The sequence below is a fragment of the Pocillopora verrucosa genome, chromosome 11, assembly GCF_036669915.1.
Source record: "Pocillopora verrucosa isolate sample1 chromosome 11, ASM3666991v2, whole genome shotgun sequence".
Taxonomy (NCBI): Eukaryota; Metazoa; Cnidaria; class Anthozoa; order Scleractinia; family Pocilloporidae; genus Pocillopora; species Pocillopora verrucosa.
This window is the reverse complement of record NC_089322.1, coordinates 6,682,609-6,707,609: the sequence shown is the minus strand read 5'-3', so window position 1 is coordinate 6,707,609 and position 25,001 is coordinate 6,682,609. Positions and strand designations below refer to the sequence as shown.

Here is a 25,001-nt window from a genome sequence, read left to right as displayed (position 1 = left end):
CCGATATCTATCTATATGTCGCAGTTCTTTGCATATGCATCTCAGAAGGGAAGGGAGGGAGTCGTTTTTTTTTTTTTTTGGCTTGGTTTTGTTTCTTTTACTTTGCTTGTTCGTGAGGAATCTTTGTTTATTCATTTTTTCCTCAAATTAGTGTTGGTTAAACGTGTCCCCTACGAGATATCGTAATAAAAGAAACGAGGTTTAGTTATGTTTCACGTTCTCTTGATGCCCATCTTCTTTTTGTTATTCAGTTATTTAATCTCAAGCTGTCAATTTTCAAGCGGATTTTTAGGCTTTTTTGTTTGTTTGTTTGTTTCTTTTAAGATATTGAAATTCCCTCATTTGGTGAGACTTGTCCATCAGAAACAAAGAATTATATCGCCGAAGAAGGAAGAATCACTGTTACGCTTGACTTAGAGCTAATTAAACCTATGGCCACTGACAACTCGGGTGAAGTTATTTCATCGTCTTACCCCCAATTGACTTCGCCACACACATTTTCCGAGGGAATCACCACTGTGATTTACGTAGCAGAGGATCCAACAGGAAACAAAGCATACTGCAACTTTAAAATCTCTGTTCAAGGTATAGTTAATGATGATAACAATGATACTAATTATACACAGCACGTAACCATGAAATTGTAAATACATGAATAAGTTCTCGGTTAATTTGAATTGAAGCGCACGTGCAAGCTTAGCAAGAGACACTACATTAGAGGATGTAGAGGAATCCGATGTTGTACATCATGGTTTCATAGATATAGAAACGTTTAATCCTTTGTCTCACGATGTAGAGTCAGACTATCTCTTCAAATGAAATATTGAACTTATGCACACGTAAATAAAGCATTTGAATTGATTCGATTTGGCTGAGTTACATTTTTAGCTCTTCGGTGTTCCGTTTTGCCTGCACCTGAAAATGGGAAGTTTGAAAATGGTACTTGCGGAAATGTTTATGGCAGTTCCTGTCGCTTTGCCTGCAACAAAGGATACAGATTAACTGGGTCTGTGGAACGAAAGTGTGACAAGAAGTCAGGCACAAATGAGGTGTACTGGAAAGGAAATGAAACTTCTTGTGAGAGTAAGTTAACTTGTTGTATTAATTTGATTTCCCCGTCGTTTAGTTCCACCGCCATCTTATAATTGCATTTAAAGTAGTACAGTTGTTGAATGAGGTGGTTTAGACGGACCCTGGTCTATCACTAGACTGTATTTGAAGAGTTTTCACCAGCCCTAACTACACGAACCGTTCTCTACAAGCCATTTGTTGAGTTATCGCTACTTTGATCTCTAATGATAAAACCCCCTGCGAATGTCAGGAAACACACTCCGACCAGCTTAAACCGTCGCTTGTTTGTTTGCTCTATTTTAATTGCCCCCTCTAGCCTTTGTTAACAACTGAGTTAAAAACGTAAATTGGCCACCGTAAAGAGTTTCAAGGCTGACGTTTCGAGCGTTATAATTAGTCCCTCGTCCATCGCTCTGACTAAGGGCTAACGCTGGAAACCTCAGCTTTGAAACTCTTTGAGGTGGCCAATTTACGTTTTCAACTCAGTTGCTAACACGAAATTATATGTTATACTCTCCCATTGACGCAGCGCCACAGTTTCTTTAGAAACTTACCCTCTTTATTCATTTGTCTTCCACAAAAGGGCAGTCTTGTTCACGATTATTTGTCTATAAACAAAGATCGTTTGAGTTAGAAATAAGTTTTTGTTTATCCGAGTTTTTTCAGGACTCGATAAAGTATTCGTTTCTATGCCGAGCAGACTCATTTAGGATGAACTTCCTCAGAGTCCTGCTGACGGAGGTTCTCAAGAAGGAGATATCAGGAATCATGCTGTTTTGGAAACAATGTTTACGTATTACAAGCGTAAAGGTCAAAATTGTGAGGACGCTTGTGAACACTACGCCAAGGCTATGTGCTAAGGACCAGAAACTCGGTGATCCCTTTCGTCTACGCAACCCCCTAATTATATCAATTACACAGGGAAGATAGATAAATTTCGATATGCTTTATCTACAAAGGGAAACATGAAGCAACTGGTGTATGATTCGTGATAACCAGTGAATATCATGTGGCACTAGAGCAAGTCGACTTGAAAGGCACAGGCGTGACTCAACAGAAGATAGAAAAATTGTAGTCCATTAGGTGCCAGTTTCGCATTCGCAAGAAAAAAAACTAAAGAAACGAAACAGATCAGCGCAAAAATCCTGACTTAAAAAAGTCATTCTACCGAACTGCTTGTGTGATCCAGTAAATTTCCATTAATCAGCAGCATTTGCTACTACAACCACCTCCCACCCCTTCCTACGTAGTAATAGCCATCTCCCACCCCTGCCTGAGTGATAGTATTCTGCATCACCCCCCTTCCTTCCTGAGTACTGATTGACTGCATCTGCATCCCACCCCTCCCTGAGTGCTAATGATCTGCCCCCCCCCCTCCAAAAAAAAAGTCTAACAGTCTCAGGGTCAACTTGTCCATTTTTTTTTTTTTATCTATGCCAAACAATCGTCGATACATCAAATTTTCATGATAATGATAGCAAACGCGTCCTCAACCGCCCCAAACAAGTCATCGCAGCTCAATTTTAAATTGTGATTGCCCCCACCCATTTCAAACGAGACATTCAAACTGCTGCTGACGTGATGCTCTCTCTGTGCTATTTCAAGTGAATTGGGTCCCAAGGGCAGTAAAAGCCAGAGACAAAAATGAAGGACTAAAATGCAGGCTAGCCTAAGTTTTCAAAAATCGGACCGTGACGCCATATTTCATGACTTCATAGTATAGGCATAACTGTCTATGGCCCGAAATGATAAAGAGATCACTTGGTCTTGACGTAGCGATGCAATGGGATATTATGGATCAGTTTCCATTTCTTTTAGTTGTTCGATGTCCTAGCCTTATGCCATCACCTAACACGACAAAGTCTGGTCTTGGTTGCAACGATTCCACGCCCGGCTACAACACAAACTGTTTCTTCCATTGTAATCGTGGATTTGAAGCTGAAAAAGGATCGAAGAGAGTAACTTGTAAGGAGACTGGGCTGTGGGATGGAGATCCTCTTCAGTGCAATGGTAAGGAATGAAAGGTTGTGCTAAAGTATTCAAAGATATGCAAAAAGCTGAATAATCATTTTAATTTTGTCATATGGCTATGCTTTGAATAATGGAATGGAATGTCTTTTTACATCTTTGCATTAATGTGATTGAAATAGTTTACCAACATGTTCTTAAATCTCTTATTAATCATAGCTATCACCTGCGAATCATTGAAAATTGGTTCCGTGGAGGGGTTGGAAGTAACACCTCGTTCTTGTATTAATTCCAACCGCACTATTCCCTACGGAACACTATGCGTATTTGAATGCAGAGATGGTTATCAATTGAAGGGACCTGTAGTGAAGTCATGCACTCAATCCAAGATTCTGGAGCCATCAGAGGGAAATCCTTCGTGTGAAGGTTTTTTTCTCTCCATATTGTTGTCTTTATTGTTATTTTTATAGTAATAATAATTGTTGTTATTATCGTTTTGTTTTGTTTTTTTGTTCTATATCACTTTTTTTTCTTACCAAACCGTGGGTGGACATTTTCTTCAAAAGTGACAACCTGTTTTCTGCTTGTTTCGCATCTACCTTACTTTAAACATTGGTACCACCGTAATGTATTTTTAGAGGTGTTTTAGTCACTTATATCTCTTACATATTTCCTTCTTCGTTAAAAAATTTTTTTGTTAAAATCACTCCTCCTCACCCCACATACTGGGTTGGCAAATAGCCGTGCAGTTGTAGAATGGATTATTGTAGTTTTATAAACTAAAATGGGTAATTTTTTCAGCTTGCCTTGTCCTTCGCTTAAAGTCTAGTTTACTTGTTTTATTTTCTATTTGTTTGTTTTGTTTTTTTTGTCCGGTTTTTTTTTTTTTGCTTTATTATGTTTAGTTTTGTATACTTACTTTTTTTCATTCAAGGTATTAAATTTTGTTTCATTTTCAGACGTTTCAGCGCCAGTGTTCATAAACTGTTCAAATACCATTGAGGTATATGCTGACAAAGGCAAAACATCAGCAATAGTAGACTGGCCCCGCCCGACTGCAACAGACAACTCAGGCTTCGAGCCAAACGTAATTCTCCCCGATAAACAACCAGGTGCAGAATTTTCCTCTGGGGTGCACGTGATCATTTACAAAGCGGAAGATAAAAAAGGAAATCTTGCCGAATGCAGGTTCAAAGTGATCGTTTCAGGTAATACCCATTTTAACAGATTCAAACATTACTGGGAGTTAAATAAACCTTAGATGTTTGTGTAGTGACGCCTGGCCTCTTGTTATCAGCGTTTACCTCGAGAAAAACTTTCTTTGCGCCATTGAAAAATTGCCTCACCTTAATTATTACAAATAGGGTCTCATTAGGACTTTCGTTGATGATAGAACTCACAAAATCAGAAGCTCCAGTTTAGATTTTCACGTGGATATCCTGAAGCCTCCTGGCTGTGTCACTAGGATTTTTACCACATTTGCGTTTTCTGTGATTCATTCAACAATTAGATCTTGAGCTCATGATTCCCAAAGCGTGATATTTGATTCCTGATGACAACACAATGTTACGCTGCTCACTCCACTCATTGTCTTTCACGGATTACGATTAATCTACTCGCCTTCTATCAAATATGCTACAATTCGGTTGCCTTTGCTATTTGAAACCAATCCCGAGACAGACCGAGTTAAGTTCGTAGCATAACAAAGTGCTGTTGTTGCGATATTGTATAGAAAAAAGCTGGGTGCTTCTTTTCCTTGTGAACTACATTTATGTATATGAAGATAGACATTCCTCTAAATTATAGGTGACAACTAATAAAAAAAATGTCTGTGTAATTCGGCCTATGAAATAAGTATGATTGCAAATTTACTTTTAGTTATTAGATGCTTACCTCCACTTCATAATCCTCCTGGCGGACGCGTAAGTTGCAATCCTCGCGACAACCGATACGGATCAAATTGCTCGTATGTTTGTCACCTTGGCTACAACAGGGTAGGCTCTAGTCACAGAGTCTGCGAGAAAAATGCATCGACGTCCGTTGGATTTTGGACAGGATTCGACACAAAGTGTGAATGTATGTTTTATTTCAAGCACCTATTTAAAAAGGGGGCCTATTGGAGAGGGGATCATCAAAAAACATGCTATGGTTGAACGTGCCATTGCTTTCTTGGAAAATGTATCTCTTGGTCTCTTTTCTGTCAGTTTGTCTGCTTATTGATGTTGTCGTTGTTTTGTATCTATTTTTCTTAATTGCACATTCGGTTTCTGCCTTAATAAGGGCTGAAAACCTAAACCAAAAGTGGGTCTTGAATTTTATTTAAAAACTCGTTTACCACGAACTAAGTTGGCGTGAAATAAAATCATCTTGAAAACCTTTTTTTTTCTCTTCAGTGGGTAGGTGTTTACCGCCGCCCTTCCCTGAACATAGTCGACGACATGGTTGTGGAGGTGGGCCTTTAAACAACTATTACGGCGACAAATGTTCTTTCTATTGTACTCCCGGGTACCGGCGCGTCAATGGATCCACTGAAAGAATCTGTCAAGCTAATGGTACATGGTCAGGAGAAGAAATTAAATGTGAAGGTAAAAGGAGTAATGTAAGGTTTTTTAAAGAAATGCATTTAGTTCATCGAGGACTCGGATTGTAAAGCTGAACATTGAACTCAAAGATACGAGACAGACTCACATTAAGAATGCAAAGATACTCACATTACAATCATTACAATTGAATTTGTTATCCAGAGAAAAGCAACAACGTAAAAGAAAAGGCCCCGCCCCGCCCCCCCCCCCCCCCTTCCGTTGCACTATGGTAGGGTTGTCATATATCTTGTAAGCCCATGGGTTAAGGGATAAATATGACTGAAGGGAACTGAATTTTTTTTCCCAAAAAAAAAAATTGAACGCCTCTACTAGTGCTATGCTTGTCCTCATTTTCTTGCTTACCCATTGTTTTAAATATTTTGCTTCGTTCCGTTCAGTTTCTTTCGTTTTGTTTCGTCTTTTTTTAATTTCTTTTGTCTTTTCGAAGCGTCCTGAATATTGATTTCCTGTTCTTTTAATTCTCCACAGTTGTTCGTTGTTCATCCTTGAAACCTCCTAAGGATGGCAACTTAACGCCTAGTGATTGCGAAAAGTCTCCCGTGTATTATACCTCATGCAAATTAACTTGCCCCAAAGGATATATTTTGCGCGGGTATCCAATGACGACATGTACCGGAAATGGGATGTGGTCCAAAAATATCTCTGCTGCATACTGTGAAGGTTAGCTCCGTTTCTCTTTTTCTTGGTATATATCGTGGGAAATGACATTGAAACAATAGCAGGTGTTTCCTACTCTCCAGCTAAAGCTATATAATTATTATGCTATATAATCTCACTGTTTTAGTTTTTACCTAAACAACTATTGGCCTCAGTGTTCGTGGCTGACGGTGGATGTTTACCACTACTAGCCAATTCCACTTGGATAAATTAAAGTGAGTAAAGTGAATAGTACTTTTCGCACGCGCTGATTGGCTAGTTCGGAGGTGAATAGCAAGTAATATTCACTTCCGATAGCAAATCGCACGTCAAGAGCTGAATTTTTCGACCACTCTTTGTTACACTAAGGGAAATAAGCTAGGTAATTGGTATCTGTGTGGCATCAACTAAAACAATTACCTCTCACTGTCGGTGAAAGTTGTGGATATTTACCTCCACTTTGGTTAATAGTTATTAACTCTTACCACCACTGTTTCGTTTGCAAATATTTCAAGTTATAATTTACGGTTGCAGATGTTGAATCGCCTTCTTTCGGCTTAACATGTCCAAAAGATGTTAAAAAGTACGCAGACAAGGCAAAGAACTATACAAAGATAACTTGGCCTCTTGTGGAGGCTATTGACAACTCTGGGATAATTCCCGTTGTCATGATATCTGGTAAAAGGAGTATATACTATGAGGGAAGACACGAGATCGTTTATAACGCTACTGATAACACAGGAAACTACAAAATCTGCAAATTTTACGTAACCGTTGAAGGTAAGTTAGATGGATCAATTTTAAGTATGAACAATGATAAGTAATGATTCCATTAGGTTGAAACCCCGAGCATTTTTCGAGAAAATTGTCGTCACTAAGACGAGTGAAATATTCTATATGAGGAAGATGGATTTTAGTTGTACAAACCTTATGCTTATTTTTTTTCATTTATTTATTTAATTTAGTTGTAAATTCTTATACATATACATGTATATTACGTGATACACTCTTGTAAACTTCTGGTTCTTAACAACGATTCACAGAAAGAATGGTTGTTTAAATTCGTTGTATTAATCGCACTTCAAAATTTAAACATGCATGCCATGAAACGGTTGATTTGCAACTAAAACTGTCATTCTAATTGGCTGGGAAAAAAAGACTTGTCTACGGAGAATTTTGCCATCAAAATCTGAATTAATAACCATTTGCTAGATCTTGTTTTATAATGTCGGATGGCTTATTATGGCTGGGCAAGGGAATCGACTTGCAGATCTTTCTAATACGCCCTCGAATTGGCTGTATGCATTGCGTGGACAATATTTCATTAGCGTACTTTTAAAAACCAGTTTGCCTTGTATGGCGCGTATCTGAAGGGCTCTATCTATTTCTGTTACTTAGTGCTGCTCTGCCGAAATCTCCTCCCACCATCATACGGTTTCTTCCTTGAGGAATGTCGCAACACGTACGGATCGACATGCAGGATAGGTTGCATGGATGGATTCAATTTGCATGGGTCAGGAAACATCTCCTGCCTACATAGACCGGGTCATCTTACAGGATACTGGGATAACACTACTCCAGTGTGTAAAGGTAAAAGGACATTTTCATGAAGGAGTTATTGAAGAGTATTAGATGCTTCCTTCTTGTAATAACATATCGGTTTCCCATACTGAAGCTGACGGTTTACTAGGTATCAAGGAATAGGTCCGCAGAATTAACTTTTGAGTCCAGGATTCCCTTTATTCAAGCAGTTTTACATCTAATGGCTGAATGGGTGACCCGTATCCGTAGTCTGCCCTGAGTTGCAGAGAAGGAAATTCCTGGATTTACCATGACGCTGATTTGAAGCAGCGTTTCGAAATTATTATTTTGGGAATGGAGTCAGGAGAAATTCGTGCTTGATGCCATCGCATTAGCATTGATAATAACGATATCATATGTGTTCGCGTCTTCGTCCCAACTTTGACACATTATGTGAAGTTTACCCATATCTCGATTTATCATTTCAGTGCGGTCGTGTAATTCGCTGAGTGACCCACAACATGGCGTCATTTATCCTCACATGTGCAAGTCTTATCCGGTCAGTGGAACGTTGTGTAAGTTTGAATGCAAGCCCGGTTACCAAGACAATGGAGGTATGACCGAGATGCATTGTGGAAATGATGGACAGTGGAACAGAACCGAATCTCTCCTAGAGTGCTCTGGTAACTTCTTTTCTGTCATTTGAGTACAATTTTTCAGACCTTATACTGCCTCAAATTGAACCGGTGATTATCATTTCTTGTGTTTGGAGCAAAAGGAAAAAATGGCCTACGGCAGTCGGTTTGGCATACATTAGGTCACTGTTTTAAATGCCTGTTATATGACCCGTCCGGCCCCGCTTGCGCAGTCCCATAGAAAACCATGGTGAAAGCTAATGTGTGAAGAGCCGGACAGTTGTACATGAACCGATCCAGGAAAAAGCATTCTAGCCCTAGCGCACATGACCGGCTTTGTTGAAGAAATAGAAAAGAAAGGCTATTCGCTGTTGTTGCAAAACAAAACAAAACAAAAAAAAAAATAGTGACAGCGATGAAATTGCGAGGTTCTTGTTCTTAATCGAAAAAAAAAGAAACGCTTTTCCCTCAGAATCATTTGGGACGTTTTTTCTTTCGCGTCTTATTTAAGTTAAAACAAACTTTTCGAATTTTTCGAAACTTAGTCAGCGCTATAATTATAATTAAATACTTATATTGAGTTAGGTCGGGCTGGACGGGAAAATAGTTGGCTCTCGTTCAAGACGCACGGTCCGCTCGTCATGACCTTGAGGTGCATCATTCTTACGAGTTGTGTAGTACTTTGTCGAGCCTGCAAAGCGAAACAAGATATAAACAAAGAGCTGTATTTTATGCGAAGCAGATAGAGAACGTAGTACGCGCAGCCAACCGCTTAAACAGGTTTTTCTTTCCAAAAAATTTATCCAACGGTCTAAATATCGTGTGACATTTGTACTCAATTCGCTTTATTTTTACTCTACTTATTACTCTACTTATCCTAAAACCAAAGTAAAACAAATTATTGTTCTGAATTCTGAAACTAGCGTAAGCACTCCAGCTTAAATCAGCAATAGTTTAAGTAGCAGAATCCCACATTTGTTATCAATTAGAATGAAAACTTACATTATCAAATATATTTTCGCAGACGTATCTCCTCCTGAATTCATTCGATGTCCATCAGATATTCGTGCAAATATTGACGGAAATTCCACAGCATTAGTTAACTGGACGAAACCTATTGCACAGGACAACAGCAATGTAGGGCTGAATATTACAGTTATACCATCTGGAATTAGCCCACCCCATGCGTTCAATGAAACAACGCTTGTTTCCTATACAGCCACAGACGCTAATGGAAACACGGACGACTGTTCCTTCAAAGTTATACTGGAAGGTAAACCGACCAAAGTATTTATTAAAGTGAAGCAAGAAATGGCATGATTAAAAGTCCCTGTAACAGTAAATATTATTGAACATTGAATTCGATTGTACACCTATAAAAATTTATATTGTTCTTACTGGGTAGAAGAAATGAACTTATCTCTAACCAATAGGGACATATTTATCGTCAATTAATGTTAAACTTTTTCTCGGGAAGGAAATTTGTTTGAACTACTCTCCCCTTTACATGGTCATTTAGGAACAAGATCCAATCGTTTTAATTGCGCAAATGTAGGGTTACTACTTTGTTGACAAGATTTATTTGCACCCGAAAAACAACACTTACCCAATCCGAGTTTGACGCCTGAAGCTGTAACACGACAGTTGGTTTGTTTTCACGACAAATAAAGGTTAATCAAAATATAGGAAATCTAGATATTAACCTTTTTAACCGAGGCACATTTTCTTGTAAAAGAAAAATTGAAGAGACAAGAAAAACCGAAAAAAAGAAATCGTCGGAAAAGGATGGCGATGATAAACAAGGGTTTCAATTGCTATTTTGAGACAATAGACTGAACTTAAAAGGTGAAAGATACTCGTATTTCAGATAATCTCTTTGAATTTCGCATATCAACGCGTAAAGTGTTACTCTTGTCGAGCCATATAAAATAGGATAACACCCATTTGTTGAAAGCACCGCACTACTTTTATGTTTTTGCCAGATAATGAAGGTCCTTTTGTTGTTTATTGCCCTCCTGATCAACACATAACTGCAACACAGATGAGAACGGTGGTGACTTGGAATGAACCACAATTTGACGATAATAGCAACAGTCCATTAGTGATTAATTGCAATCGAGAGAGTGGAGATGAGTTTTATTGGGGAACCTGGAATGTGCAGTGTACTGCCTATGACAACAATCCAAACAACGACCCAGCTGTCTGTCAATTTAAACTAATAGTAAAACGTAAGTAGTCACAACAATTAATTTTCAAAAGTCGAAGGTTACAAAACATCGTCATCTATGAGCCACCTTATATTTTTAGCCCTTTCTTGCTCTCATTTTCATTCTAAACTTACAATATTTTGGGTTATGATTTATCAAATTGTTTGTCTCCACATTTTATCATAATCATTGTCACCATTATAATCATCATTAATTTTATCATCGTTCTCATTTGCCTCGTCACTTTTCGTTAAGCAACGCAACCCTTTTATAAGTCATTCTTGAGGAAAATACTCATTTTAATGTCATGTTTCCTTTTCGTATGTTCTTGCCTTCGATAGCGACAGAGTGCCCAAAACTAAATACTCCTTTGAATGGTGCCAAAGCCTGCGATGACTGGATGTTTGGTTCGTTTTGTTCACCATTTTGCAACAATAAGTCTGATTTTGCACAGCAGCTTCTATCAAGTATGTGGGTTTGCGGAGCAAAGGGGACGTGGGCTCCAACGAGCTTCTTGCCGGACTGCACAGGTTGGTAAATATATTGCAATCATTACTATAAAAGTCTAGGTCGACTATTACCGTTATGAAAATCATCCTAAAAACTTGCAATGCATCTGTCTGTATAACCGTGTTCTGAGCTGATTTTTATTCTTTTGTCTAGGTACAATGCAAATGAAAACCCAATTAAGAATGGCCCCGATCCCATTTTGACGCCTTTTTGATAAGTGGACAAACACTTTCAGCAAAAATTGTTAAGATTTTCTGTCAATTTTAAAGTGTTTAAAAAACGTTTTAGAACTTTTGCTAGTCCTACCATTCAACTTAAATCTATAATAGCTACAAGTGATATTTTTCTCTGGTCGTGCGAAAAGTTTCCGTAACATCTAAAGCTCCTTCTATGTTAGAGCCTTTAGAAATTACATTGAAAAGATATTAATTCTAATGAACTTGAAAAAAACTCCTTGCAGAAGTGTACCGTACGGGAGAGACAAGAATGGGAGGTTCTTTGCACTATTTTTACGGCGATTGCAGTTCGCCTGAGGCCCAACAACAGATAAAAGAAAATTTCATCAGGCTTCTGAACGAGTCCTATTTTAGCACAGTTTGTCAAGACGAGGCGCTGAGAGAAAAATGCAAAGCAGAGAATGTTGTAGTCACTTGCGGTAACGTCACAAGAAGAAGACGTTCAGCAGGTACTCTAAGCTTGATCGGTTTCATTTTATTCCGGTAATATGTCTCTCTCGCCGCCGTGCATTCAGTGAAGCCCCTATTAGTGAGAAAGGACCAGGACCTCTTACAAGGATAGGGTGAAAATAATGAGTCTAATGATAATAATTGGATGAGTCTCTTGGCCGAGACGAAATGGCGCGTCATACCAGCCACGAAGTATTTGACAACTTTTGTTTCATAAATAGTGATAATAATAATAACAATATCGTATTTATCATCACTATTTTTGGCATCAATTGTTTTACTGAAAACTAAATTACATATGACCAGACAGCATAATCAAAGAAATCTTACATCACGTTGTACATGGGTTTCCCGAGCATTACCCTACTTTCGTCAAAATTATGGGAGTTTCTAAAATTTATCCCTCTTTATGTTGCTCCCGCTCAGTAACTCCTTCAACGACAGAAAAGGTATTAACTTTGTGTAACGTGAAGGAAATACACCAATATCTTTTTTCTTTGTTCCACGCTGGTGACAAGAGGAAAGAAAAAACATTTTTCTCCGTTTCTTCATCGAGCGTAAAACTTACCATCGTTCTTATTTTATTTAAAAACAAGCCGCTATCGACATTGCTGATTCTAGCAGTATGCAGGACGCGTGTCATATATGAACTTCGTAATGGGCCTTACCCACCAAAGAGCCTTTGCGGCCAAGCGCGGAATCCAAAGGTCTGAGGTTTGATTTCTCATGTGGACCCAGAATTTTTCTTTGTCCTACGCTTGTGACAAGACGAAAACAACATCTTTCTCTATTTCTCTATCGAGCCTAAAACTTACCATCTCTCAAAATTTCAGACGAGGATGTTCCACGGATCCGACATCGACGATCAATTCCGCTCACAGAAATTACTTTTGAGATTGTTGGTAAGCTGAAAATGTTTTGTAGACTCACATGCGAGGTTGTAAGCAAGTTTAAGGAGCATATATTTGCCTAATGTGCCCAAAGACGAAGTCAAGTCTTGATGTAGTTAAACGCTCCTGTATCTTTATATCTTCATCCCATCGCGATAAAAATGTCTAACACGTGAAGCTTGAAGCAGGCTTTGATTGAAAACCCCTTGTCATGGCCACTCTTACAAGCATCCATTAAAGCACCATGATATTACAGGCCAACCGGGATGCTTTACTATGTACAAGCGTCTGGAGCCTCGTCTTACTTAGGAGCCTTACTTTGGGAGTTAAGTGGCTCTTCGAACTGGCGTATATATTATCACAAGCATGCGGCGACAACGCATCAAAAGCATTATTTTTTTTTACTTTGTTCCACTCTTTCAGTTGGCCTCGACAAAATTAAAACGGAGGACACCAAAGAGAGTAAGATAAAGGTAGGAGAGGAAGGATTAAAGATCGCAAAGAAAATTGGCGAAGAGATGAAGCGTGCGGTGGATAACGGCAGTCTGACTTTAACCATCAATGGCACTGTGTTACTTCCTGATAAACAGTCACTTGAAATCATGGAGCCAAAACCTCTTTGTTCGAAGGGCCAAACGTTAAAGGGGACATATTGCTGTAAGTTCTTGGAAATTATGCATCTGCACAGAGACGCCTTCTCGAGGCTGACATAATTTCTCAGAGAAACTTTGTCTTCGAGAGGATTTCCTGCCTAATCATAATAATCAAAATTGCATTTAACATTTTCATGAACCTAAAAAAAAAAGAAGAATCCCGGTTGAGTTAATTGATTTTTGTTGAAGTAACTTATATAAATTAGTTGTGCAGCCTTTCCTGGTGGTATACAATCGGATATACTCGGAGTGAGTTGCGTTTTTTGGAAACACATGTGCCGTTAGGTAATTTTGTGCATCTAGAAAGTACAAATAACAAAGGGATTACCCGATGATACAATGCGAGAAAGTGTGCATACTTCATGAAATGGCCAACGCGATCGATCGATGTGTTCTAATATATGTGCAGATGTGCAGATTCCATTTAAATAACTATTACCTTGCATCTTTTTGTCTACGATTTGCCTACCGTTTATCTATGGGAAATTAGGACAAATATCCTGAATGCTTAGCAAACATAATCATCATGTCCAGACTCGTGAGAGAAACCTGAAAACTGATGGTTTCGCCAAATTAGTCCGGAATAAGATCACAGGCATTATGGGGGGGGGGGGGGGGGGCATTGTAATGCCGACGAATATACATGTAGAGCGGCTTCAATTTCTGATATTCTGACTGGCTATTTTTTTCTCTATGGCATGCTATGAAGTAGATAAGTCGTGTTTCACAAACACTAATTTTTTGTTCTATTCGTTTTTTTAGTGAACTGTACCGCTGGAACATTCCTGAATAGGGATACGGGAAAATGTGATGACTGTCCAATTGGAACGTACCAAGGTTTAAATGCACAGGAAACGTGTTTTACGTGCCCACCAAATACCTCAACGATTGAAATCAGATCTTTTAACATATCCAGCTGTTTAGGTGATTAATCTGTTTATTCATTTGTAAATTACTAACTCCGATCAGAGAAGGGGGCGAAGCATGGGCGAATTATCTCAAAATCCAACATGCGAAAAAAACTATGATTTTGTTTGGGCGTAAAACTGTGTAAAAACTGACAGAAGATAACCTCCCCCCCCAACCCCGTCAAAAAAAGAAACATTTTTTTCACAAATTCCTTAACTCGTAAGGCCACTTTAAGCTATTTCTTAAGTTGCTTTCAAAACAATTCCTTTAACTAAGCCTAATTGCTGCTTTGCTAGCTAAACTTCTCACTCACATGCTTTTCAGAGATTGATAATAGATCCTTTTAAACCTTTCAAGGTTTTTGCAAATCTGGTTCTTATTCACCAACTGGCTTAGAGCCTTGTATTGCTTGCGAGAAGGGATACTATCAAGAAATGGTGGGGCAGAAGACCTGTTCAAAATGTGGTGACAATGAAACAACGTCCTCCGCAGGTTCCAACAACTCTTCACAATGTGGAAGTATGTAAATATGTACCAAATGTTCAATTAAACATATTTTGTTACCAACTAACCTTTCAAAATATATAAAAAAATGCTGATCAAAATTGGATATATTTTTAAAAGAAAACGAAACGAATAAACAATCTTGAACTCGAATAATTAGTTTAGCACCCCACCAAATTTGCATAGAAATTACTTTTCAAGCTTATCACAATTAGGCCTATGATAGTATTTTAGTAAAATATGAGACAGCAAAAAAAGTATTGATTTTCTTTTATCCGCATGCTCGAGGACCTATTTCGAAGTTAAACTCTCAATATTTATTGATCAATACTTTCAGTTCCATGCCCTGCTGGTTCCTTCTCTCCAACCGGGTTGCACCCGTGTACTTTGTGTGACAGACGATCATTCCAGCCACGAAGTGAGAGACGCACATGTACTTTATGCCCAGGAACAACTATAGCTTTGAAGCACGGGTCAATGAAAGAGCAGGACTGCATAGGTAACTTTATTGATCGTTGGCAACACCTTCAAGCTTTCTAATAAAGACTATGCAATGTAAATCTGAGACGAAACCATAATGATGTTCCAATGCTCAGGGCAGTATTTTAAGTTTTGTGTCGTTTTAAAATCAATGAAGCTCTCATCTGCAAGCTTAAATGAAGCGGTCCTGCCTGAAAATCGACCAAGGTAATGTTATATACTTGAAAAACGCCTGCTGGAAAAAAAAGCGCTGGTCAATAATTTTTAGCGAGAAAATCTCTAAGAAGAAATTAAATTCTTGTCACTCCAATGGGTATAATATGAGGGATTAGTTTTTTTCCACATATTAGTTACTCTTTTTTTTCAGTTAGTTTGTTTACCTTTCTCTGCCTTTTTTTTGTTCCACATAGAAATTGACGAGTGCAAGTCGAACCCATGCAACCACAACTCCACATGTATAGACCTCATTGGTAATTTCAAATGCTCATGTCAACCAGGTTACACCGGAAAACAGTGTGAGATCAACATCGACGAGTGTCAAAACCAACCTTGCGCCAACAATGGCACGTGTCATGACCTTGTAAACAACCACACTTGTTCATGCAAGTATGGTTTTGAGGGTTTTAATTGTGAAAACGATATTGATGAATGTGTTCTTTCACCATGTTCCAATAATGCCTCTTGTATAAACTTTCCTGGGGGATTCAACTGCGAGTGTGAGCCTGGATACATGGGAACCCTGTGCAACATAGATATCGATGAGTGTTTCATATCTCCGTGCAAGAATGGGGGGACTTGCAGAGACGAAATAAACAATTATCATTGCATCTGTCGGATGGGTTACGAAGGGAAAGACTGTGACGAAAATATTGATGACTGTGCGAGTAGCCCTTGTCAAAATGGAGGAAAATGCCTTGATGGGATCGCCAGTTATCAATGTGTTTGTCCTCCGGGCTTAAACGGAACAAAGTGTGAACATAACATAGACGACTGCCTGAGTGCAAATTGTCAAAACAATGCTACTTGTCTTGATCAAGTGAATAAGTTTTACTGCATATGCCAAAACGGTTTCACTGGAAACGCCTGTGAACATGAAATTGATGAATGCAACTCTGATCCTTGCAAAAACCAAGCAAAATGTGTAGACAAGCTTGATGGCTATTTCTGTGACTGCCGCGATGGATTTGATGGAGTAAATTGTGAGAATAACATCGATGATTGTGCTTTAAACCCTTGCTTGAACAACGGCTCTTGTTATGATGGTGTCAACAACTTCAGCTGCATTTGCTCTCAAGGTTTCACGGGTAAAACTTGTGACGTAGATATCGATTTCTGTGTTACCATGCCCTGTTACAACAATGGATCATGTTTGGATGATATCACCTCATTTATTTGTATTTGTGAGGACGGGTTCGAGGGGCAACAGTGTGAAATCAATGTGGATGAATGCAAGACAGCGAGTTGCTTAAACAACAGCACTTGTATCGATGGCATTAACGATTATAAATGTGCCTGTCCTGAAGGCTTTGTCGGTATCCAGTGCGAAATAAACGTTGATGATTGTCGGGAAAACCCATGCTTGAATGATGGAACCTGCAAGGACTTGATAAATTATTACCAATGTAAGTGCAAACGAGGCTACTCCGGCAAAAACTGCAGCGTAAACATTGATGAGTGTGCCAGCTCTCCTTGTCAAAATAATGCAACTTGCATTGACAAAGTTGGCAACTACTCTTGTGTTTGTATCGATGGATTCAGCGGACCTCTCTGTGATGTCAACGTTGACGATTGTTCGGTAAATTTTTGTGGTAATGGGTCTACCTGTAGAGATGGATTAAACAGCTACAGTTGTGACTGCGCACCCGGCTTCTTCGGTGAATACTGCGATGTGGAAATCGATGAGTGCGCGTCCTTCCCCTGCTACCACGGCGGGAAATGTAATGACCAGGTGACTCCGTTTGTTTGTTAACTAAGTTTACCTCAAACGACAAAACGTTTAGAGGAGACGGATACCCTTAGATGATCCTTCTTAAGTTGCTCTCACTACATTTATTGCCTTCATAATTATAGCTTCATCAAGGTGACTACTCTAACCGTAAAGGTGAAGGTTTTTTGAATTATTTAAATAGCAAATTCCAATAGTTTTGTAGTACATGGAGTGCCTAACATTTCTTTTCTTCTTTTCTTATTTGCTGCACAGATTGCTGGCTTTGTTTGCGTCTGTTCCGCTGGATTTTCAGGTGCACAGTGCGAAGAGAACATCGATGATTGTGCATCCAGTCCCTGTAAAAACAATGGCACCTGCCTAGATCGTGTGGAAAACTACTCCTGTCAGTGTCCACTAGGATTTAACGGATCCAATTGTGAAAACCGCATCGACCACTGCAAAAAAGCAAACTGCACACAAAATGGATACTGCGTTAACTCACTTACAGGTTTCCTTTGTAACTGCAGCAGCGGCTACTACGGCAGATACTGTGAGTTAGAAATCGACGAGTGTCTGACAAAGCCATGTTTTAATAATGCTACTTGTCATGATGCAATAAACAATTTCACCTGTTCGTGTACTGATGGGTATACAGGAAGGCTATGCGAGAAAAACATCGATGACTGTGTTAATAATTTCTGCTTAAACAATGCCACTTGCATGGACCTTACGCTTGGTTACTGGTGTCTGTGCGCTGATGGGTATAATGGGACATTCTGTGAAACAGAAATCGATGAATGCGAATCTAATCCATGTATTAACAATGGAACTTGCGTGAATCTAACACCAGGTTACAGGTGCCAATGCCCGGATCAGTTCAATGGGGAAAACTGTGAAAACCTACTAGACCTATGCTTATCATCACCATGTCAACATGGTGGAACGTGTAAAAATGACAAAGTTGCAGGTAGCGTCAATTGCTCGTGTGCTGTTGGTTTTACTGGAGCTCACTGTGAAGTGGACATAGATGAATGTGCGTCAAATCCTTGTATGCCCAATGCTTATTGCATGGACGAAGTGAATGGCTACAGCTGTGAATGTTACCCCTCATACTCAGGAGACCACTGTGACATATGTAAGTATCACGTTTTTACGAAACAAAACTTTAGACATTTTAACAAAAGTCTCGCGTCTCTAAATTGTTTCGAAATAATCTGTTCTTTTCGCTTCTGTTTCAGTTCTTGGCAGTAACTTTGACCTGGTTTTCCGACGAAAGAGTGCAGACGATATGGTTTTACTATCCGATGGCAGCGATACTCCCAGTATGCGACATTTCACTATTGCTATGTTTGTGCAAGTAAGCAAGCAATACAAATCAGGAACGCTGTTTACCTACAGTGTTCCTGGGAGGTCAAAAGAAATTATAGTTATCTCGTTCACCGAGTATAACGTAGATTTTTTAATTAAAGATATTGCAGTTAAGACTAATTTTACTTTGGCGGACGATCAGTGGCATTTCTTTGGAGTAATCTGGAATGGACTTGCAGGCAATGTCTCTATGTTCATAGATGGACTAGAGATGACACGAGAGACAGGTATTTATACTAACCAGACTATTAGAGGGGGTGGTTGGATTGCCCTTGGTCAGCGTTACCTCGCAGATGATAATTCCCCACCGGCGTCGACGGCTTTCTACGGTACGATGCACCAAGTAAATGTGTGGAATGCGCCATCCACTGCTTTTCACATGTGGAATGCAGCCCACAACTGTACCTGGCCCATTGCCGGAAGTTTGCGAGCATGGAACAGCTTTTTGCTTGGAATCAAAGGACAGGTGCAGAAGAGATTCAAGACACAATGCAAAGGTTTGGCATAGTACAAGGTTTTTTAATCCAATTAGTCCAAAAGTCATCCTAATAACTGAAAGCTTATTATCGTTATCACCCCCATAATAATCATCATTATGGGTATCATAATTATCTTTGGTGATATGATTATAAATATTATTATTGCTGTTGACGTTCTTTTTATCTTTGTTTTAAGTCTTGGTGTTACTATCAATTTTTTTGTATCCGTCATCGTGAAGGCTGTCATCACCATCATCGTTAAACTTGCTATGATGGATCTCTTGAATTCTTTGGTCCACTCATACACAAGATTCCTTTATACTGTATCCAACAGTTGGCGTCGAAGTCAGTCCACCATCTGCCGCATAACCAGTAAAAAATACCTTTGTCAGTGCTTAATTACAACTGACAAAGTTTATGGAAGAAAATGGATTCTGAAAGTATTTCAGGTCATGATGTGGATATCCATCATGGATGATAGCTTTCTGAAAAAGCATGACGGAATACTTTGCATATTTACTATCTAAGTTTTATCTCTACCAAAGACTTGATACGAATGTTTAGATCAAGCTTATGAAATTTGAATTAATAAGACTAACAGTTTACAGTAAGCTAGCCAGCTGTTGCTGATGACAACTTTTCCCACTTCGTCCTTGAAGCTTTGGGCATGTGCACAACCAACTGTTCACATTTCCACCAATGTGAATCCCGCGCTGGTTACTACAGCTGTACTTGTGAGAAAGGTTTCACCGGTTACCACTGTAATATCAATATTAACGACTGCAACCCAAATCCTTGTGTCCATGGAAAGTGTGTCGATGGAGTTGACAGTTTTGAATGTGCCTGCGAAGCAGGATATTGGGGATCCTTCTGCGAAAATGTTATTACGATACAAAAAGGTGAGAAGACATCAGGGTCACGACAAAGACCCAAAAGAAATATTCGATTAATGTTAAAGATCTGACGTTGTGTTTTTCCTTGTCTCCTCAGAGTGTCCAAAATTGAGTCAGCCAAGCAGAGGAGAAAAAGAGTGTAAAAAGTTTTCTGGTAAAACGCTGTGTACCATGTCTTGCGATGAAGGTCACTCGTTCAGTGCTGAGGCAATAACTACGTATGCTTGCGGCCCTGAAACAGAATGGAAATGGAATGGTTTTGATAATGTGTCAACACCTGTTTGTCTAAGTATGTAAATAATTTTCTTTTTGTATGGTACTTTTCTTTATTTAAATTAAACCCCCAGAATGATGTCACAGTCACGAAGGCTTTTACTCCAGTGACGCGGGAAGAGTATTAAATTAAGTGCAGAATTACTTTAATCACCATCATCAGCATCATCACCTGCTACCTAGGTCTATGCATTACCAATTTTTCTTCGTTTTGGACAATAACTTTGATAACTTTTTCCTTTTCGATTTTTAATAAATATTTTTTTCGACAGATAAAGCGAAACCTCGAGAAATAGAACATCACTTCTCCATTAGGTTTCCAGGGATGCAGTGCAAAAACATCGGAAGTCATGACGCACTGCGATTAGCAATCGGGAAAGAAATAAGTAACACCGTCAAAGCAATTCCAGGATGCCAAACTTGTCAGCTAAAGACCTTAACAGTTCCTGGGTGTGATCTGACAGCTAGCCCTAAAAGAAGACGTTCCGTAGATCTCTCACTGAAAGTTCAATTCTCATTGATGATTAAAAAAACTGTCGATGTTTCTTCATCGGAAGACAGTGTCGATGAGAAAAGCGAAGCACTGTTGTTTCAGATGCAATACGTTGTTGCTGCAGGGAACTTTATGATAAATTTACATGGACGTAACATTACAGCCGATAGATCTTCGTTTGAACACATTTCGTCAAGTATTACATGCGGTGCTGGTTACGAAACAGCCGGTAGTGGGGAGGATTGCGGTAGGCATTGCTCAATATCTCTTTTTGCCGCTTGTTCGGGTTGTCGTTTTTGTTGTTGCTCTTGTTTGCTATAACCTCAGGGCATAACTCCACGTTATAACTGAAATGAATATTCCATTTGTTAATTTTTAGATTGTATTTTTTTTTATGAATTTTATCTGACGAACTTCGTGGGGTGGATTCAAATTTTACAAGAGTGGACTAATAATTACATATTCCACCCTGATCTTCTTAGACGATGACTAGACTTTAAATGGCTTTATTGCCCTTTATTGGCAGAAGCAATCGGGCCCCGATGCTCATCCAGTCGAAACCCTCCATACCGTTGGACATATTTGAAGTGTTTGGTTACCTGATCAAGGGTTTAAGAGTTTATATCTAACATCCGATGTCACTAAAAACTAAATAGGCTGAACACACAAAAATTTTAAACATAAAGTATCTTTACTACCTCTATTAGTGGCTTGTCCAGTGGGAAAATTCCGAGACGATAATAGTCTCCGTTGTAACCTGTGTGAGAAAGGAAGTTATCAAGACGAGGAAGGAAAGGCGAACTGTAAAACATGCTCGGAAGGAAAAACAACTAAATGGGCTGGAGCTACCTCCAGCAAAGAATGCTACAAAGGTGACTTTAAGGAGAAGGGAAACAAAATTTGGGGACATAGATATGCTGTCTTGTCTTCAAAATATTGAGTATGCTTTGTTAAGGGAACAACACGCAAAAATTATGGCTACTCTTTGGATTACATTGTTAACGGAATATACTGCTTACTAAAAATTTCGTTTATCGCGAATTTTAAACATTGTTCCCGCAGAACACAATATATTGGCAATTGACAAACAAACAAACATGCTGGAAACTTTCCACGCTACTCTGTATCGTATGTAAAGGCCCCTCGTTTCAATTTGCCGCGCGGCTCGTTAAATATAATTCAACTCTGCTATGTGTTAAACTCTAATTTGAAAAATTTATTTCATTCGCCACGCAGAAAAAAGTATTTCCACCAAAAAGAAAGTCGAACCAGATGATAACGCCTACATTTACTACATCATCGCATCAGCAGGGGTGGCTGTGATACTTCTCCTTATCATCATTGCCTGGTACAGGTTAGTAAGTCAATAAAAGATTTAATATCCTGTTTATTTTCGTCTTCTATAATGTCCTTTTCTGATTGGTTTTTTGGGGAAATCAGTTCCTGAATCGTGAAGGAAGTGGAAAGACAAAGGCTTTTAAGTTTGGGGACCTCTTTCCGTTCACTTGGACTGAGTTATATTCCCAAAATTAAAATTCTACCAATGTTCATTTGTTTGGAAGATCTAACATATATCTATTTTTAGCACAGTTACTTGTTCGAACACTCTTCATCATCTTACGAATTGCATCGTTTGGTCAATTTTAATAAACCTTAGTGAAACTAAGGATTGCAATTTAGATAAGATGTACACAATTACAAGTTGAGATCCGGTACCGCTACGAGTACGCCCCACATTCCTGGCTCGCTTTCATGGCTCAGCACCAGCCCACATCTTTGTTGTATCATGTCTAAGCTGTTTGGTCGAGGGAAGAAAAACCACATGCCTTTAGAAGAGTGAGAGGTACTTTTTGTATGAATGTGGTACAACTTTTTTTTTCAGGTCACGCCAATACTGTTGCTTCACCAAACCAGTATCGACAAATCACAGTCATAGTTACCGGCCAGATAACAAGGTATCAGCCCTGTCACATTACAACCAAGCCTATACTGGAAATCCCTCGGAAGAGAAATACTATAAGCCAAAGAGCGACAAGGAACAAGACCCAATATACGATGAAATAACAGACGGAATAAACACATATGCCAGCCTGAAGTCCGCCGGATTACAGAAGCGTGACAGTAGCCACTATGCAGGGTTGTGTTACGCCCCTAATTCAGTCTCTCATTACCAAAACGTCCCCCCTTACTCAGCATGAGGAGTTACGTTTGAGGGCAGTCATCACTCGTTTTGTTGGAATATTTTAAGTTGTTAAAGCAGTCAGGATAAGTGTCAATTTTTAAAACACTACTTTAACTTCTCTAAGTTTTTGTTTTGTTTTGTTTTTTCTTTTACCAAGTTAACCGTACTTTCCGTCTGGGAGTAAAATGATTTATTCCTTGTTCAAAATTCCACTTATTGTCAGACCTGCGTCGCATGTTTTGCTTAGACTTATAACGCATTTTTGTGTAGCAAATCGATATTTCAAAGTGCCATCAACGCAGAAACTTCTTTTTTGGGCTCTACGTCGGCCTGCGCTGCTTTCCTGAAAGTGAAAGTGTTTCTGACAGGAAATCATATGTTTCTTTTTTAAAAATGTTGGAATTAACCTAATCAAGTCTGAAAAACAAGGGAGCTAAGGCCTATATTCTAGTGCCGCTTGTTTACATATAGAAGAATGTGATCGGAGATAAAGCATAGGAAAAATCACAGTCATATTTTGGTCTTAATCAATTTAATCAGTTTAATCAACATATGTTCGGATCCCCACTTATGATGAAGTTCTAAGCGGTACAGAGAGGAAACACAGGAGAAACATCCTTTTCTAATTCTACTACAATTTTAGTTAAAAAATGAAAAAAATCTCGGTCGATAACTGCTTTAAATACAACGTAGTCGTAGAGTTAGTGCTGATAAAGTGCCAAGTATTCCACGTTCACGTCACTGCAAACAACGCTAAAGAGTATCTCAGCCTAAGTTGTTTGAGTCCTTGTTACTTCAGATGATGGCTTCAGCTTATTTTCGTAATGCTAAGACTGCTTTTATTAGACATGCAAAGTAGAAATCTATTGAGTAGTAGTTTGATAGTTCTTTATTTTCACTGTCTCGAGAGTAGGTTTGGATATGAAATGAAGTTTCAATAAAGGCGCTAGATGTGATACATCAATCTATGCAGTTAATCAACGTCATTAAGAATCCCTTGTAAAATGGTAAAGGAGAAATGACGAAAAAGAGAGGAAAAACCTATAGCCTATCTCAATTATGTTTTGTTAGCTACTTCATGTGGAGGAGAAAATCACCATATTACTTACAGGTTGTTGGTTTTCACAAAGCGCGCTTCGTCCTCTGATCAGTATATCCATCCTCATACACAAATACCTCCTCGATAGGAAACACCTGGTCACTGTAGGCTCTGTTTTTGTGTCTGTTTCAAACCTGTAGAATTGTTAACTGAAGAGGAAAGGCAGCTCATATAACCGTGTCTCTACCTTCCATAAACTTAAGGTCAAGTCTTTACTCGAATTTAGCGGCCCACGCAGCTGGAGATTACCTTGTCTTTTTCTTTAGCCACTAGAAGTATCACAATCCCCCTCCCCCTGCATGGGATGCTATTTCATCGCAAGATTACCCTTAGCATTCCATCAGACTTCCCTGAAACTGGACCGGTAACTATCTACATTCCTAGGTCGAAAGAGGCATTATGAGCACATAAAGCTTTACCCGAGCCCGGACCAGGAGTCTAGCGCACTTACCACTAAGCCACTGCGTCCTACACGTGACTCCTTTGTTAAGTCCATGAGGTCAAAAACCCTCTCCAACTCTATAAGCTCTGATAATTATATCCTATCGAATGAATTCCTGGTCAATAAAGTAACGGCTTAAAAACCCAAAGTGACATTCTTATTTGCAGTATTTTAATTTGATCGACCGATGAATTACTTTTTCTCTTTTGGATATTTTATTTTTATAAACCAAACCCGCAAACCCGCAGTTGAGAAAAATACAAATGACTAAAATAACCATAAGTGCGACCAGAAGACCGACGATAAGATCAATAGCATTATTTCCTCGAACGCAGATTATTTTGTCGACCAATTTCTACAGGAAAAATATATGTAAAGATGATTTGTCACCTTTTTTTCGTTAATCCTTTATTACTACGAACTTTTAACTCAATCTCAATGGCGGCCAGCGATATCATCGAAATTCTCCTCCATTACTACAAGGGTTACTTGCACAGTCGTCGATATTCTCCTCACAGTCGTCCCCTCTTGTAACCCGCAGCACAAACGCAATCGTATTATTATATTTTGTA

The 25,001-nt window shown here is 39.0% G+C and overlaps 1 protein-coding gene across 1 annotated transcript in view; it reads left to right on the top strand.

Moving 5' to 3' along the window:
- The window catches only part of LOC131798314 (uncharacterized), a 28,432-nt gene extending 4,578 nt beyond the window's left edge, over positions 1-23,854 (top strand). Inside the window, exons 7-35 of the mRNA XM_059115977.2 lie at positions 325-585; positions 889-1,083; positions 2,890-3,081; positions 3,259-3,465; positions 3,999-4,247; positions 4,918-5,115; positions 5,433-5,624; positions 6,111-6,302; positions 6,813-7,058; positions 7,677-7,868; positions 8,288-8,482; positions 9,459-9,707; positions 10,417-10,662; positions 10,983-11,171; positions 11,612-11,836; positions 12,671-12,739; positions 13,151-13,384; positions 14,143-14,304; positions 14,647-14,808; positions 15,131-15,292; positions 15,684-17,221; positions 17,474-18,335; positions 18,439-19,065; positions 19,707-19,946; positions 20,038-20,229; positions 20,486-20,953; positions 21,414-21,578; positions 21,943-22,060; positions 22,589-23,854. Coding sequence (XP_058971960.2) covers positions 325-585; positions 889-1,083; positions 2,890-3,081; positions 3,259-3,465; positions 3,999-4,247; positions 4,918-5,115; positions 5,433-5,624; positions 6,111-6,302; positions 6,813-7,058; positions 7,677-7,868; positions 8,288-8,482; positions 9,459-9,707; positions 10,417-10,662; positions 10,983-11,171; positions 11,612-11,836; positions 12,671-12,739; positions 13,151-13,384; positions 14,143-14,304; positions 14,647-14,808; positions 15,131-15,292; positions 15,684-17,221; positions 17,474-18,335; positions 18,439-19,065; positions 19,707-19,946; positions 20,038-20,229; positions 20,486-20,953; positions 21,414-21,578; positions 21,943-22,060; positions 22,589-22,904 — 8,543 coding nt within the window. The 3' untranslated portion in view covers positions 22,905-23,854. The remainder of the gene's footprint in view (positions 1-324; positions 586-888; positions 1,084-2,889; positions 3,082-3,258; positions 3,466-3,998; positions 4,248-4,917; positions 5,116-5,432; positions 5,625-6,110; positions 6,303-6,812; positions 7,059-7,676; positions 7,869-8,287; positions 8,483-9,458; positions 9,708-10,416; positions 10,663-10,982; positions 11,172-11,611; positions 11,837-12,670; positions 12,740-13,150; positions 13,385-14,142; positions 14,305-14,646; positions 14,809-15,130; positions 15,293-15,683; positions 17,222-17,473; positions 18,336-18,438; positions 19,066-19,706; positions 19,947-20,037; positions 20,230-20,485; positions 20,954-21,413; positions 21,579-21,942; positions 22,061-22,588) is intronic.
- The last annotated feature ends 1,147 nt before the right edge of the window (positions 23,855-25,001 follow it).